This window comes from Carcharhinus amblyrhynchos, chromosome 23, assembly GCF_965287045.1.
Source record: "Carcharhinus amblyrhynchos chromosome 23, sCarAmb.v2.hapA, whole genome shotgun sequence".
NCBI lineage: Eukaryota > Metazoa > Chordata > Chondrichthyes > Carcharhiniformes > Carcharhinidae > Carcharhinus > Carcharhinus amblyrhynchos.
In genome coordinates, this window is record NC_137346.1 from 2,268,013 (window position 1) to 2,283,068 (window position 15,056).

Sequence of the window (15,056 nt, forward strand, 5' to 3'; positions counted from 1 at the left end):
ACAAAGGCCAAAGAAAAGTTAGATCAATCACCTAAAATAGTGACTAACCCCCAGGAGACCATCATAAAATATTACCACCTGGGAACACTTCAAAATACACTGAGGCTGTAAACCACTTTGGGATATCCTGAGATTGTGAAAGGCGCTATAGAAATTAAGTCTCTCTCTCCCTCTTCTATCTGTGTATTCTTGCCCAACCAAATGTGTTCAACTTGATTTCAGTGGTTGGTTTTGAACCTCTGCAGGTCACAGATAGAGTGAATCATACAGTAACAAGCAAGTTCACACAGAACACAACTTTGCACTCCAGTCAACTGGCAGGTACCAAGCCACCAGACACCCAGCCAGCAGGTACAGAGCGACTAGACACCCAGTCGGCAGGTACAGAGCAACTAGACACCCAGCCAGCAGGTACCGAGCGACTAGACACCCAGCCAACAGGTACCGAGCAACTAGACACCCAGCCAACAGGTACAGAGCGACTAGACGGACAGCCGGCAGGTACAGAGCGACTAGACGGACAGCCGGCAGGTACAGAGCGACTAGACGCTGCATCAGTGGCACCAGTTCGTGCAGAGACACTGTTCAAAGACAATAGTTCCAGTGTGGCTGGGTCTCCAGCACCCATTGAACCGCTGAGTGGGCATCTCCCCCGTGTCGGTGGCCAGGGGCTAATAGGAGACTGCAGAGAGGCGGGATCATCGCGAGAGGTGCAGCTTCTGGGAAACGCTATCTCTGAGTTTGGCATGCACCTGTTCAAGGAGGTTTTAAAGGAAACCACCAAACCAAATGTTATCATTTCCCCGCTGAGCATTGCACTGGGTCTCGCTCAACTCAGTCTGGGTAAAACCTTTGTTCGAATTCATTAACACCAGGGATCAGGGAAAGAGGCTTTGGGGAAACAACTAGTTATTCACATTGGTGGCCATGCCTTCAGCTGTGTAGCTCTGGAATTCCTTCCTTAAATCTCTTTCCTTCAAATCTCCTCCTTCACCTCCGCCCATGCCGGAATTCTCCAGCTGTTCACGCTCCACCAGCGGGACAGAGAATCCCAGCTGCGGGAGAGCTGGGAGAATCCCAGCCCAAGCCTATGGTCAGCCGACCTCATATCCCTCTGATGTCTGGGAGTGACAGTTCCCTCTCATTCCCTTCCTGAGAAGGGGCTGAGGGCAGTGACGGTGTTTTACAAATGGATGGCAGATAAATAGAATAAAACCACCAGACTGAAGGCAGGGCCACCAGTGATGGCTAATCACTCGGGGTGGGGGGGGGGGGGTTGGGGGGGGTGGTGGGGGGTTGGGTGGGGTTGGGGGTTGGGGTGGGGTTGGGGGGGGTGGTGGGGGGTTGGGTGGGGTTGGGGGTTGGGGTGGGGTTGGGGGGGGTGGTGGGGGGTTGGGTGGGGTTGGGGGGGTTGGGGGGGTGGGGGGTTGGGTGGGGTTGGGGGGGTTGGGGGGTGGGGGGTTGGGTGGGGTTGGGGGGGGTTGGGGGGTGGGGGGTTGGGTGGGGTTGGGGGGGTGGGGGGTGGGGGTTGGGTGGGGTTGGGGGGGGTTGGGGGGGTGGGGGGGTTGGCGGGGGGGGGGACAGACTGTGTTTCAGATGAGCTCAATTTTAAGGTGAATGGAGAATTGCCAAAGCAACCAATGGGGCGATAGAATACAGGACAGGATCAAGGGGCTGAATGGCCAGATTCTGTTATCTTGTTTGAACCTGGGTCCATGCGGAGTTTGTTGATGAGGAGGTTGGGAGGGGATATCCCCGGCTGGGACAGAATCGTACCTAATCGAGTTCTCTTTCTGTAGGTTCTGTGAATGAGACGGAAAGACAAATTGAGAAAATGTTGCACTTTGCCTCACTCAACTGCTCTCACTACACACTCTGCAACACCATCGACAAACTCACCCGCAGCGCACTAAGCATCGCTTCATCCATCTACATCAAGAAGGGTGAGTGTCTGCGGCCAACCAGCTGGCGGTATTGGGGGGGGGGGGGCACGGGTAGTGGCTGCTGTGGGGGGTGTGGGTGGGGGTAAGCAGTGGGAGATGGTAGTGAGGGTGGGCAGTGGGGGAGTGGGCAGTGGGAGATGGTAGTGAGGGTGGGCAGTGGGGGAGTGGGCAGTGGGGGAGTGGGCAGTGGTGGGTGGGCAGTGGGAGATGGTAGTGAGGGTGGGCAGTGGGGGAGTGGGCAGTGGGGGAGTGGGCAGTGGTGGGTGGGCAGTGGGAGATGGTAGTGAGGGTGGGCAGTGGGGGAGTGGGCAGTGGGGGAGTGGGCAGTGGCGGGTGGGCAGTGGGAGATGGGTAGTGAGGGTGGGCAGTGGAGGAGTGGGCAGTGGGAGATGGTAATGAGGATGGGCAGTGGGGGAGTGGGCAGTGGGAGATGGGTAGTGGGGGTGAGCAGTGGGAGATGGGTAGTGAGGGTGGGCAGTGGGGGAGTGGGCAGTGGGAGATGGTAGTGAGGATGGGCAGTGGGGGAGTGGGCGGTGAAGGTGGGCAGTGGGGGAGTGGGCAGTGGGAGATGGGCAGTGGCAGGTAGGCAGTGGTGAGTGGGTGCTATGGGGAGTGGGCACAGTGCCTTCTTGATCCGCTGCAGTCCCATGGGCTGTAGGTACACCCACAGCGCTGTTAGGGAGGGCATTCTAGGATTTTGACCTGCGATATATTTCCCAGTCAGGATGGCGAGTGGTTAGGAAGCCTCCAGGTGGCGGTGTTTCCAGGTATCTCCTGCTCATGTCCTACTAGCTGGAACTGCTCATGGGTTTGGAAGGTGCTGCCTAAGGAACTTGGTGAGTTCCTGCAGTGCTTAGGTGAGTGGGCAAAAATGTGGCAGGTGGAGTTTAGCGTGGATAAGTGTGAGGTTATCCATTTTGGTCAGAAAAATACAAAGGCAAATTATCTAAACGGAGAGAGAGTTTGGGGTGTTTCAGTGCAGAGGGATCTGGGTGTCCTTGTGCATGTGTCTCAGAAAACTAGTACACAGGTACAGCAGATCATAGGAAGGCAAATGAAATTCTGGCATTTATAGCTAAAGGAATAGAATAGAAAAGTAAGGAAGTGTTGCTGTAACTGTACAAAGAATTAGTCAGACAGAACCTGGACAAGATGTTTCCTCTTGAGAAAGGATGTGGTGGAATTAGGGGCAGTTCAGAGGAGGTTCACTAGATTGATTTCAGATTTGAGGAGTTTATCTTCTGAAGAGAGATTGGGCAGTTTAAACTGATACTTTCTCGAATCTGGAAGAATGAGAGATGGAGTTGAGATGCAGAAGGTGATAAAGGGGATTGAGAAAGTAGATTAGTGAGGATGCTTCCTCGTGTCGGGCAATCCAGAACAAAAAATCATCGTTTTAGAATAAGGGGTAACAGATTTAAAACAGAGACAGAGAGAAACCATTCCTCTCAAAGTGTGGTGAATCTGTGGAATTTGCTGACCCACATTGTGGTGAATGCCGGGATATTGAGTAAATTCGAGGTGGAGATGGACAGATTTTTGGGGTGAAAGGCTGAGACAAAAGGGCAGGAATGGAAGTTGAGGCCGGAAGTTTGATTGGCAGAGCAGGCTTGAGAAGCTGAATTGTTCCCTCCTGCTCCTATGGTCCATGTTCTGAAATCACTGTGTGATTCAAGGCTTCCTGGTCAGGGTATCTCGGCTGCTACACTGGCGATGAGGATAAATTGGCCTACAGTCATTAACACGTCAACATGTAGAGGGGGGAAGGGTGACTCCCCTGGAGGTAAAAAAAGAGTCATTGTGCCAGGCTCAGTGGAATAGACACGCTGCTGTTCGGGAAAATCAAACTGTTTGATTTGGAGGCTGGAAATACATCGAAAGGCTTTGATCCATTTTCATAGCCAATCACATATGGAGAGAAGTTGAAAGGTATTTCTCTCATAGTTTGTGACCCTCAAACGTATAATCTGATGAGAAGCATCACATCTGCAGAGGCAGCAGGTACACAATGCCAGTCAGTCTAATAGGGGATCAGTACAACCCCCGACTTTCCATTATCATACAGAGATATAAACTATTCAGCTGTTAGGGGCCCAGCCAGGCAGGTTCTGTTTTCACCGCTCTGTTTTGCCAATTGGCCAAGCACTGTGAGTTTGGCCTTTTCGGAAGTGCTACGTTATCACCTGTGGTATGAGTAGTTTGAACTTTCAATCGAGGTTCTAACTGAAATAGAATGTTCCCCGGGTAAAGCGGCTGAATTATTGAGTGACTGCCAGGGCTGAACAAAGTATTTTTGAACTGCAAGGTGTGCAAGGCCCGTGAACAGAATTTGACGGGAAGTGGGGGCTGCTCGGAATACCAGGATGAAGGGCCCATTGGTGTCTGAAAGGACAAGGAGTTGCCGGTGTTGGAGTGGGGTGGGCACAGTAAGGAGTCTCACAACACCAGGTTAATGACCAACAGGTTTATTTGGTGGCACAAGCTTTCAGAGCGTTCAATAGTTCGACAATCACCAGTCGGGAGTGTTCTCTCTTCCTGCAAGGAACACTTCAGCAGATACGGGCATTCGGCCTCTGATCTTCGGGTAAGCGTTCTCCAAGGCGACCTTCAAGACACACAACAGCGCAGAGTCACTGAGCAGAAACTGATAGCCAAGTTCCGCACACGTGAGGACGGTCTCAACCGGGATCTTGGGTTCATGTTGCACTATCTGTAACCCCCATGACTTGCCTGGGTTTGCAAAACCTCACTCACTGTCCTGTCTGGAGACAATACACATCTCTTTAACCTGTGATTAATCCTCTCTGTATCTGTAAAGACTTGATTACCTGTAAAGATTCACATTTCAACCATTAGCTTGTAATTGAGTCTGTGTCTATTTATGCCCTGTTTGTGAACACAACTCTTCACTCACCTGATGAATGAGCAGCGTTCCAAAAGCTTGTGATTCCAAATAAACCTGTTGGGCTTTAGTCTGGTGTTGTGAGACTCCTTACTATCCGACAGGAAGAAGAGAAATCTCTAGTTACAAGGGATTGATGAGTGTCATCATTGTGAGGGAGACATTTGTTTCGGGTGTAATCAGGAGGGCCACATACAAGCCAGGTGCTGAGTCTGACCATCAGCACCTAGTTCTCAAAAAAAGACAATGAGAATTCCAGTGAACAAGATTAAAGAAGATTCGGAAGAAAAGTTCAATGTCTATAAGCTCCACATTGTAAAGTTAAATAAAACTGTCCCCCCTTCCCCCCAGTCCATCTCCCCCAGCGAAATCTCCTTTGTGGTTAATGGCAGCTATTAACTGTGGAGGTGAATTCAGGTGTTTTAGCCATGGTTACTGGTGAACAAACCTACCGGGAGCTCTGCAATCCATGAGGCTCAAAGCCTCAGCAAAATTGGTAACTTATACAGGGAAGACACTGAGGATATTAGGCACAATGCCAACAGCATTTCTTCCTAACACCAATCTGCTCAGCTACCCCTCACAATAGCGAAGGACAAATGCTGAGCATTATGGGAGTTCCAGCAGCTTCTGTTCAGGGTTATTATTATTTTAAGTTTTTAACTTATTTTTCAAAAAAGACTGGGGACTTTCCTTCTCCCCAAAACTTTTCTGCCTGCAGTCCCTCAGTGTAGGGATTGCTACCTGGATCCCCGCCACTGCAGGCGCTGCTCAGACCAGCAGTCTCAGTCTCTTCACTTTCCTGCAGTTTTTGAGAACCTTTTGCAGCTTCTTGGGGAAATCTTCTCTTTTCATTTGAAACATTCCTCTCTGCGCTTTTCTTCTTTTTCAAAAAAACTTTGCAGCAACACTTTGGGTAGAACTTCACCGGCACATCCACCCGAGGTTCGTACGATCCCACCTGAGACCAACAGGGAATGCTGTTCTCCGAGTCTGCCCTGCCTCCGGAATCGGGGCCAGCGTGCCGGTAAAAATTCCAGCTTTTCTCTTAACTTAAGTTCCACTTTTCCCTGAACTCAAAATGACGGTTCCTGGTCTGAAGATTATTTCCTCTTGAGGTTTTCTTCTATTAATTCCTAAACTATTGACCTCGCCGCCCAATCCAGACTCATTCCCTATCCAACCCTCAGGATCTGAGCAATATCTCAACATCCCAAATGGCTCCATTCGCCCAAAGGCAGATACTCGGGTCAGTATTTCTTTTCTTTGGACTTTGATTAAAGTGGAATACTCAGGTGTCAGGCCAGAGGCAATGTCACCAATAATCCTCCCCATTCTTGTCGCCAATGTAATGATGCACGCCAATAATCCATCCCATCCTTGTCGCCAATGTAATGAAGCACACTCACAGTCTTCATCAGCAACACAACGAGTATTTATTAATCAGGAAAAACTGGACACAGGTTAGCCCCCACCACCCCAATCTCCTCACAGGGGGAACGCGCAGACTCCACACAAAGTTACCCAAGGCTGGAATCGAACCCAGGTCCCTGGTGCTGTGAGGCAGCAGTGCCAACAAACCACCTAATATGATTGTTAATGTTGATGCTGTATTTGTTGTTGTTGTTGCAGTTATTGTAGGTTTTAATGTTGTTATTTCTGTTCTTCTGTTCTCTGGGTTATTATTACTATTGTTGTTGCTGTTGTTCGTGATGAGGTTCTTTTTGCCGTTGTTGTTGTTATTGTTGTAGTTGTTGTTTTCTGAGTTGTTGTTCCTGTTGTTGTTGGTGTTAGATTTGTTTTTGATGCTCTGATTGTTGTAGTTGTTGTTGTTACAGTTGTTGCAGTTATTGTACAGTTATTATGGTTGTCTCAGTTGTTGTTGCTCTTGCAGGTGTTGTTGTGGGTTGCGATTGTTGTTATAGTTGTTGTTGCTGCTGTTGTTTTTATTGTTACAGTTGTTGCTGTTGCTGCTGCTATTATTGTAGCGGTTATTGTTGCTGCTATTGTTGTAGCAGTTGTTGTTGTACAGCTGTCTGATGCTGAGGTGTCTTTGCTGATTCTGTGCTTTATTCACACAGGATTTCCTATTAAACCCGAGTTCATCAAGGAATCAGTGAAGTTTTACAAGGCTCAGCCGCAGATATTGACAGGTGTGAACGCAAAGGATACAAACAACATCAACTCGTGGGTAGCACAGATGACAGAGCGGAAAATTAAAACATTTTTGAATGAAGTTCCCAGTAACATTGTGCTGCTCCTGCTCAATGCCATCCATTTTAAAGGTGAGTGTTATTTCACTGTCGATTTCTCACAGATAATCTGCTGGACTCTCACTGGACCTTCCTGTTTGATATCGATGGAGAACCTTCAGTTCACCCCCAGAAATTCAGTCGATAATGTTCCAAACTCATAAGAACATAAGAAATAGGAGCAGGAGTAGGCCATCTAGCCCTCCGAGCCTGCCCCGCCATTCAATAAGATCATGGCTGATCTGTCGCTGCTCAGTTCCACATTCCCGCCCTCTCCCCATAACCTTTAATCCCCTCTCTTATCAAAAACCCATCAACCCGCGTCTTAAAAATATTTAGCGAGGCAGCCTCCACCACTTCAACGGGCAGAGAATTCCAGAGATTCACCACCCTTTGAGTGAAGAAGTTCCTCCTCAACTCCGTTCTAAACCGCCCCCCCCTTTATCTTGAGGCTGTGCCCCCTAGTCCTTGATTTTGGTCCCACACACTGACTCTCACTGGGGTACGGGTCCCACACACACTGACTCTCACTGGGGTACGGGTTCCACACACACTGACTCTCACTGGGGTACGGGTCCCACACACACTGACTCTCACTGGGGTACGGGTTCCACACACACTGACTCTCACTGGGGTACGGGTCCCGCACACACTGACTCTCACTGGGGTACGGGTCCCACACACACTGACTCTCACTGGGGTACGGGTCCCACACACACTGACTCTCACTGGGGTACGGGTCCCACACACACTGACTCTCACTGGGGTACGGGTCCCACACACACTGACTCTCACTGGGGTACGGGTCCCACACACACTGACCCTCACTGGGGTACGGCTCCCACACACACTGACTCTCACTGGGGTACGGGTCCCACACACACTGACTCTCACTGGGGTACGGGTCCCACACACACTGACTCTCACTGGGGTACGGGTCCCGCACACTGACTCTCACTGGGGTACGGGTCCCACACACACTGACCCTCACTGGGGTACGGGTCCCACACACACTCTCACTGGGGTACGGGTCCCACACACACTGACTCTCACTGGGGTACGGGTCCCGCACACTGACTCTCACTGGGGTACGGGTCCCACACACACTGACTCTCACTGGGGTACGGGTCCCACACACACTGACTCTCACTGGGGTACGGGTCCCACACACACCCTCTGAAATGTTGGCCCTTTACGTGGGTGTCAGGCTGTCTGTGTCGGCCTCGGTCACGTGTTATCTCTGGCACTCAGACAGTGAATTCCACATCACTACAACTCACTGTGATAAAAACTCATCTTGTCCCTGATCATATTGCTAATTGCCATCGATCTGTCTGACCCCCTCACTGCCCCTCATTCTGCTGCTAACAGATTTCCCTTATTTACTTAGTCAAATCTCCTCGTTATTTATAAACCGCACTTTCACCGTCTCTATTCTGTGGAGAAGCGTTTTATTTGCTCCTGATCAGAGGAGAGTCACTCAGCTGTTTGTATCTGATTCCAATGCTCAGGTTTGTGGCAAGTCCAGTTTGACCCCCACGCCACCTCCAACGATATCTTTTACAAGGAGGATGGAAGTTATGTCCACGTGGCTATGATGCAGCATCCCAAATACCCCATCAGCGGTTTCCACGACGATGACATGCAGATCGAGGTAAACTCCACTCCACAATGATTTTCATTCTTCTCCCACTTGTCCTTTGCTCTGTGAGGTTCCGAGGAGGTTTATTAGATTGATTCCTGGAACGGGCAGGCTGTCAATGAGGAAAGGTTGGACAGGCTGGGCTCATTTCCACTGGAGTTTAAAATAAGAAGTCTCACAACACCAGCTTAAAATCCACAGGTTTATTTGGAATCACAATTCCACACTACTGGAGTTTGGAAAAGTGAGGGGAGTTCTTGATTGAAGTTTATAAAATCCTGGATGGTCTTGATGAATAATTCCATCTGTAATCGTCAGCATGGAAATTTGGTGCTGAGACCTCATCACAATGAAGAACAGAAAGACCTGTTATTATTCACACACTTTTAACCTCTTCATGGAATGATACAACACATAAGGAGGCAATTTGGCTCATTGTACTCATGCTGAAAGTGGAAATACAGAGAGTAGAGGTGAGCTCCCTTCTTGCAACACTGCAGTCTGTGAGGTGTAGGTACACCCACTGTGCTGTTAGGGAAGGAGCTCCAGGATTTTGACTCAGTGACAGTGAAGGAACAGCGATATATTTCCAAGTCAGTATGGAGAGCGGTTTAAAGGGGAACTTCCAGGTGGCAATGTTCCCTGTGTCCGCTGCTCCTGTTCTGGATGGAAGTGGTCATTGGTTTGGAAGACGCTGCGTAAGTAATCTTGATGTGGATGTGCCGGCATTGGACTGGGGTAAACACAGCAAAAAGTCTGACACCAGGTTTCAGTCCAACCGATTTATTTGATAGTAAACTCACAAGCTTTCGGGTTAGCCCCTTCGTCAGGTGAATGGAGTGTTCTGGCCTCAGACAGAGCATATAAAGCACAGACAGTTTACAGATTACTGATTAGAATGCGAATCCTTACACCTAACCTGCTGTTCAAGTCTTAAAGTGGCCGACAATGTGAGTGGAAGGAGCACTGATCACAGGTTAAAGAGATGTGTATTGTCTCCAGACAGTACAGTAAGTGAGGTTTTGCAAACCCAGAAGTCTTGGTGAGTTGCTGCATCTTGTAGATGGTACACACGGCTGGTGTACTGGGACTGATGATCCAGTGGAACAGCCATTGACTGGAGGGATTCTTTAGTAGCGTGTGTAAACCTGTCAACGTGTTTTCCTTTTCTGTGTGAAGCTTGCTTGTTTCATCCAGAGTTTTGCTGTAACTCAGTCAAGTTTCCTGGAACGTGTTTCTATTCTGTTTTGAAGACAGTCTACATTGCTTCACATTGCTGAATGGTCACACTTTCCTCTTGTATTTAATCTGGAAGGACAATCAAATGTTCTTTCAGCTGCTCATTTTCTTGTTGACCTTTTGCCAGCTCACTTTGGCTCTCAGTGTATCATCTCAGTGACTGCTTCAATCTTGCATTTCTAATCTCCCGGTTTCCGCTCTGATGCAAACATTTTCCTGTAGAACAACTTCATTTAATTTCTGCATGGTTTACTTTTGAGTTTTCTCAGATAGCTTTCCTTCATTCGCAGCATCTGTGTGTTCCGCACTGCCATTGCTGCTGCGGTTTAGGTAATATTTTCAAGAAACTCAATTTTTGAACCTTTCATTTGTCACATTGTGATTTCTCTCTTCCTTCAATGCTAAACTCTTTGGCTCATGCATTTCATTGCACTCACATGGTTGGATAACCTGAATATTTTCTCTCTGGCTCTGGGGTATTTTGTTGCCCTTGATGCTGTATTGGGAGTTGTCCTCTCTCTGGGCCGTCCTGCTGCCCTCAGTGCATTTTTGGGAGCATGCATCAGACCGCTCTCACATCTGGTCTAGCGAGTTCCTTATCCAGAATCATCTGGCTCTTCAGATTTTCTGTCCATGGCCATTTATGTTTATCCAACATAGTTTTAAATGTCAGTGCTCCTTTAAGATGGTGAGTGTAGCAGTCATTTTTTCACTTCAGCAGCTGTCAGGTCTATCATGGGATCTTCCTGTGCTTTTTGTGGGGTGGGGCTCGCCGCGATCATGGGCTTCCTTTTCGTTAAAACTTGCAAACTTTGCAAACTGCAGCAATTCATTTTTTGGGGGTGATTATTTCTGGGTGTTTTTACCGCAATAAGAAATCTCACAACACCAGCTTAAAGTCCAACAGGTTTATTTGGCAGTAAACGCCACTAACTTTCAGAGCGCTGCCCCTTCGTCAGGTGACACTCACATGACAAACTCTCACCTGACGAAGGAGCAGCGCTCCAAAAGCTAGTGGTGTTTACTGCCAAATAAACCTGTTGGACTTTAAGCTGGTGTTGTGAGACTTCTCACTGTGTTTACCCCAGTCCAACGCCGGCATCTCCACATCGTGTTTTTACCACTACAGGTCCTGTGCTTTTGGAGTTTTGGTGAGCTCGCTGTCAGATTACATCCCTTTTTTAAAACTTAAAGGTATAGAGTATCCTAAACTCTGCAGGTCTCTATGTTTACTTTGCAGATTCTTTTTAACTGTGTTCTGCATGTTTCTTACTTCTCTCTGCATTTTTCTCTACTTTGCCAGCCTTTTCCTTACAAGTTTATTAATTAATTTGCAGCTACTTTCAGTTTTCCTGCAGATGAGCTGAACTTTACGACCTACTCTACAATGAAGTACAACTTCTGGTTTTATCATTTTTGCTCACTTTCTCATGAATGGACCAGGCCCTCTGACTCAGCGTCACTCAGGGTCCGGGAATCATCCTCCCCCATCTTTGCGATCTGAACATGTCTTCACTCTGTATCATTAGGGGTCTTGCAATGGATTCCCACTCACTCTGGGGGATCCCTCAACTCCTCAGTCTGTAGTGAAGCTTTACTGACTGCTGGGTGCACATCTCTCTAATCTGGGTGCAGCTGCTTTTAGTTTTTCACACTTTGGCACACACCCTGTTCTGGGTTCATTGTAAAAAATGCAATCACTGTATTGTAATAATGCTTTGACAAAGGGTCACCTGGCCCCGAAATGTCAACTCTTTTCTCTCCTGACAGATGCTACCAGATCCGCTAAGATTTTCCAGCATTTTCTCTTTTGGATGTTGTAATATGGGTTCTTTACATGTCTCAATGATGAGATGTCGAGAATTGAGTATTTAAGAACATAAGAACATAAGAAATAGGAGCAGGAGTAGGCCATCTAGCCCTTCGAGCCTGCCCCGCCATTCAATAAGATCATGGCTGATCTGTCGTGGCTCAGTTCCACATTCCCGCCCTCTCCCCATAACCCTTAATCCCCTCGCTTATCAAAAACCCATCAACCCGCATCTTAAAAATATTGAGCAAGGCAGCCTCCACCACTTCAACGGGCAGAGAATTCCAGAGATTCACCACCCTTTGAGTGAAGAAGTTCCTCCTCAACTCCGTTCTAAACCGTCCCCCCTTTATCTTGAGGCTGTGCCCCCTAGTCCTACTGTCTTTTTTGAGCGGGAAGAGTCTCTCCACCTCTATCCTATCCATCCCATTCATCATCTTATACGTCTCAATGAGATCTCCAATGAGATTTAAAAAAGAACCATTTATTGTTAGTCTTTAATTATTTACAGATTCTAGGTTACTGTCACGAATGGAGTTGCTTCTCCATGCAGGTAGGATTTCAGAATGTTCCATTTGAGTCTATTACCATGTGACTCTATACATCATACCATGAACAGTGCTATTCTTCAGTATCATATTAACCCTCACTCTGCTGAACACCTTTACATTACTCTTCTTCTTAAGTAGTCCTTTTAGTTGAGGATGGCTTACTTCCACACTAAAGATTAGTTCTCAAGTTAGCGAGGAGTCCAATGTGTGACCCAATGTCACAGGTAGGGCAGATGGTAGTTGGAGGAACAGGTGGGTGGTGCCTGGCTTCTTTCCTGAAGAAGGTATAACTACCACTTTGAACTGGCCTCCTACTGGCCAGCTCTCGCTTAGGGCAACAACATCAATGCCCAAGTGCCTGAGCTCCCAGCCAATCAGCACAGAATCATAGAATCAGTGGTAAATTCCATCTGCCACTTTTCTGCCCATTTGACCATTCCGTCTATACCTTCCTGTCACTCAAGACACTCTGCCTCACTGTTAACCACCCAGCCAATCTTTGTGTCATCCACAAACTTACTGATCCTACTCCCCTCACATAGACAGCAATGTCATTTCTATAAATATAAATAATAGGGGGCCCAACACAGATCCTAGTTGTACGTCACTGGACCCTGACCTCCAGTCACTGAAGCAACCGTCTGTCACCACCCATGGAATGATGACATGAAGACATCCTTGGAAGATCTTCAAGGTCGAAATGAGTAATTATCCAGGTCTTCTAAAATCTGAGTTGCATTCCCAACAGACATACTGACTGCCTGTAGTATAAAGCAGCATTTTTAAACATTCCCCTTAAACATATAATATATATTTATCAATTGCATCACACAGTTTGCCTGATGTTTTACATGTGAAGACTCAGTGGGACTGATCTGTTTGAATCTTTGGCCTGTGTTGAACAGTTGTTTAAATCTGGAGCAGTTACAAACCCCTCCACTATAGTGCTGTAGTCTCCAGTAACTAAAGATTAATCTCTAGGACAGCAAACAAACCAACAGGAAAATCATTGGTTTGATTTGATTTATTATTGTCATATGTATTAGTATGCAGTGAAAAGTATTGTTTGTTGCGCCCTATACAAAACATACCGTTCATAGAGAAGGAAAGGAGAGAGTGCAGAATGTAGTGTTACAGTCATAGCGAGGGTGTAGAGAAAGATCAACTTAATGTGAGGTAGGTCCATTCAAAAGTCTGGCGGCAGCAGAGAAGAAGCTGTTCTTGAGTCGGTTGGTACGGGACCTCAGACTTTTGTATCTTTTACTCAACGGAAGAAGGTGGAAAAGAGAATGTCCGGGGTGTGTGGGGGGGGGGTCCTTAATTATCCCGGCTGCTTTTCCCCGAGGCAGCGGGAAGTGTAGACAGAGTCAATGGAGGGGAGGCTGGTTTGTGTGATGGATTGGGTGACATTCACGACCTGTTGTGGTTCTTTGCGGTCTTGGGCAGAGCAGGGGCCCAGACCGAGCTGTGATACAACCAGAAAGAATGCTTTCTATGGTAAAGGTTGCTGAGAGTCATAGCTGACATGCCAAATTTCCTTAGTGTTCTGAGAAAGTTAAATTGTTAAACTGTTCATCTTTTTCATTCTCTTTGCAGTATTTTACTTATTAATTGCAGATTTAATAGAACCAAGAATAAAAGCTGTGACTGATTAGCACCCAAAGATCCTGTGAGTAAAGTACAGTTGGTAACCCTGTGATCACTGAAGGATTGCTGGTGGTTTGAGTTTAGGAAGCGGGGGAGGGGTCAGGTAAGATCCCGAACTTCCACTGGGAACCCCGTGAATCCTGGGTAAGAGGGGTAACTAACGGGGAATTCTTTACTCAGGGAGCAGTTAAAACATACAGCTCTGATAGTTCCAAAAGGATGGGGGAAGGAGAAAGAAGGGGATAGAAAGACAGACTGCAGGATAGAGATGAGGGAAATGGAATGGGAAAAGAGTCAGGTGTTGGCAGCAGCTCCGAGTGCCTGGTCTGACTGACCTGTTTCTGGGGCATCAATAAAACTCTATGTCTGCAATGGTTCCAATGTAAATTTACTCCTTCAGGAGTGACGTGAATGGCTGGGTGTGAGAGTTGCAGAGGGAAATGATGCCAACTGATTGATTTGTTATTTTTCCAGGTTGCCAAATTATCCTTCAAACAGAACATGAGCTTTATTGTTGTGAAACCCATGGTGATGGGGAAACTCGACAGCCTCATCTCAAAGCTCAACATCACCCAGCTGTTAGGCCACTTTTTCACGGCTCGCCCAATGCCAGTCAAGATGCCAAAGCTCGACATCAATTTTGATGTGGAATTGAGCCAAGCTTTGAGCAGCCTCGGTAAGTCCCAACCAGTAATCCACTAAAACTTCCCACTGGGCAGGATCCTCACTCAGTGAGAATTCCGGGGACTGGGGGGGATCAGCTCACAGCACGGAATTCTCCACTGGCCCAAACGGAGTCATAAAATCCCAACCATTGTGTGTACGTGAGAGAGAGAGAGTGTGAGAGAGAGAGAGATAGAGAGAGAGAGAGAGAGTGTGAGAGAGAGAGAGAGAGAGATAGAGAGAGAGATAGAGAGAGAGATAGAGAGAGAGCATGAGAGTGTGAGAGAGAGAGTGTGAGAGAGTGTGTGCGAGTGAGAGACAGTGTGAGAAAGAGAGTTGTACAAGTGTGTGTGCAAGAGAGAGTGTGTGTGCGCGAGTGTGTGTGCGCGAGAGAGAGTGTGTCAGTG

General features: G+C 47.7%; 1 protein-coding gene across 1 annotated transcript in view; it reads left to right on the plus strand.

Annotated features, from left to right (window-relative positions):
- Positions 1-15,056, plus strand: part of serpinf2b (serpin peptidase inhibitor, clade F (alpha-2 antiplasmin, pigment epithelium derived factor), member 2b) — a 44,030-nt gene that overhangs the window by 26,296 nt on the left and 2,678 nt on the right. Inside the window, exons 4-9 of the mRNA XM_080211041.1 lie at positions 246-381; positions 532-843; positions 1,800-1,943; positions 6,927-7,130; positions 8,609-8,751; positions 14,461-14,662. Of these exons, the coding sequence (XP_080067167.1) occupies positions 246-381; positions 532-843; positions 1,800-1,943; positions 6,927-7,130; positions 8,609-8,751; positions 14,461-14,662 (1,141 nt within the window). The remainder of the gene's footprint in view (positions 1-245; positions 382-531; positions 844-1,799; positions 1,944-6,926; positions 7,131-8,608; positions 8,752-14,460; positions 14,663-15,056) is intronic.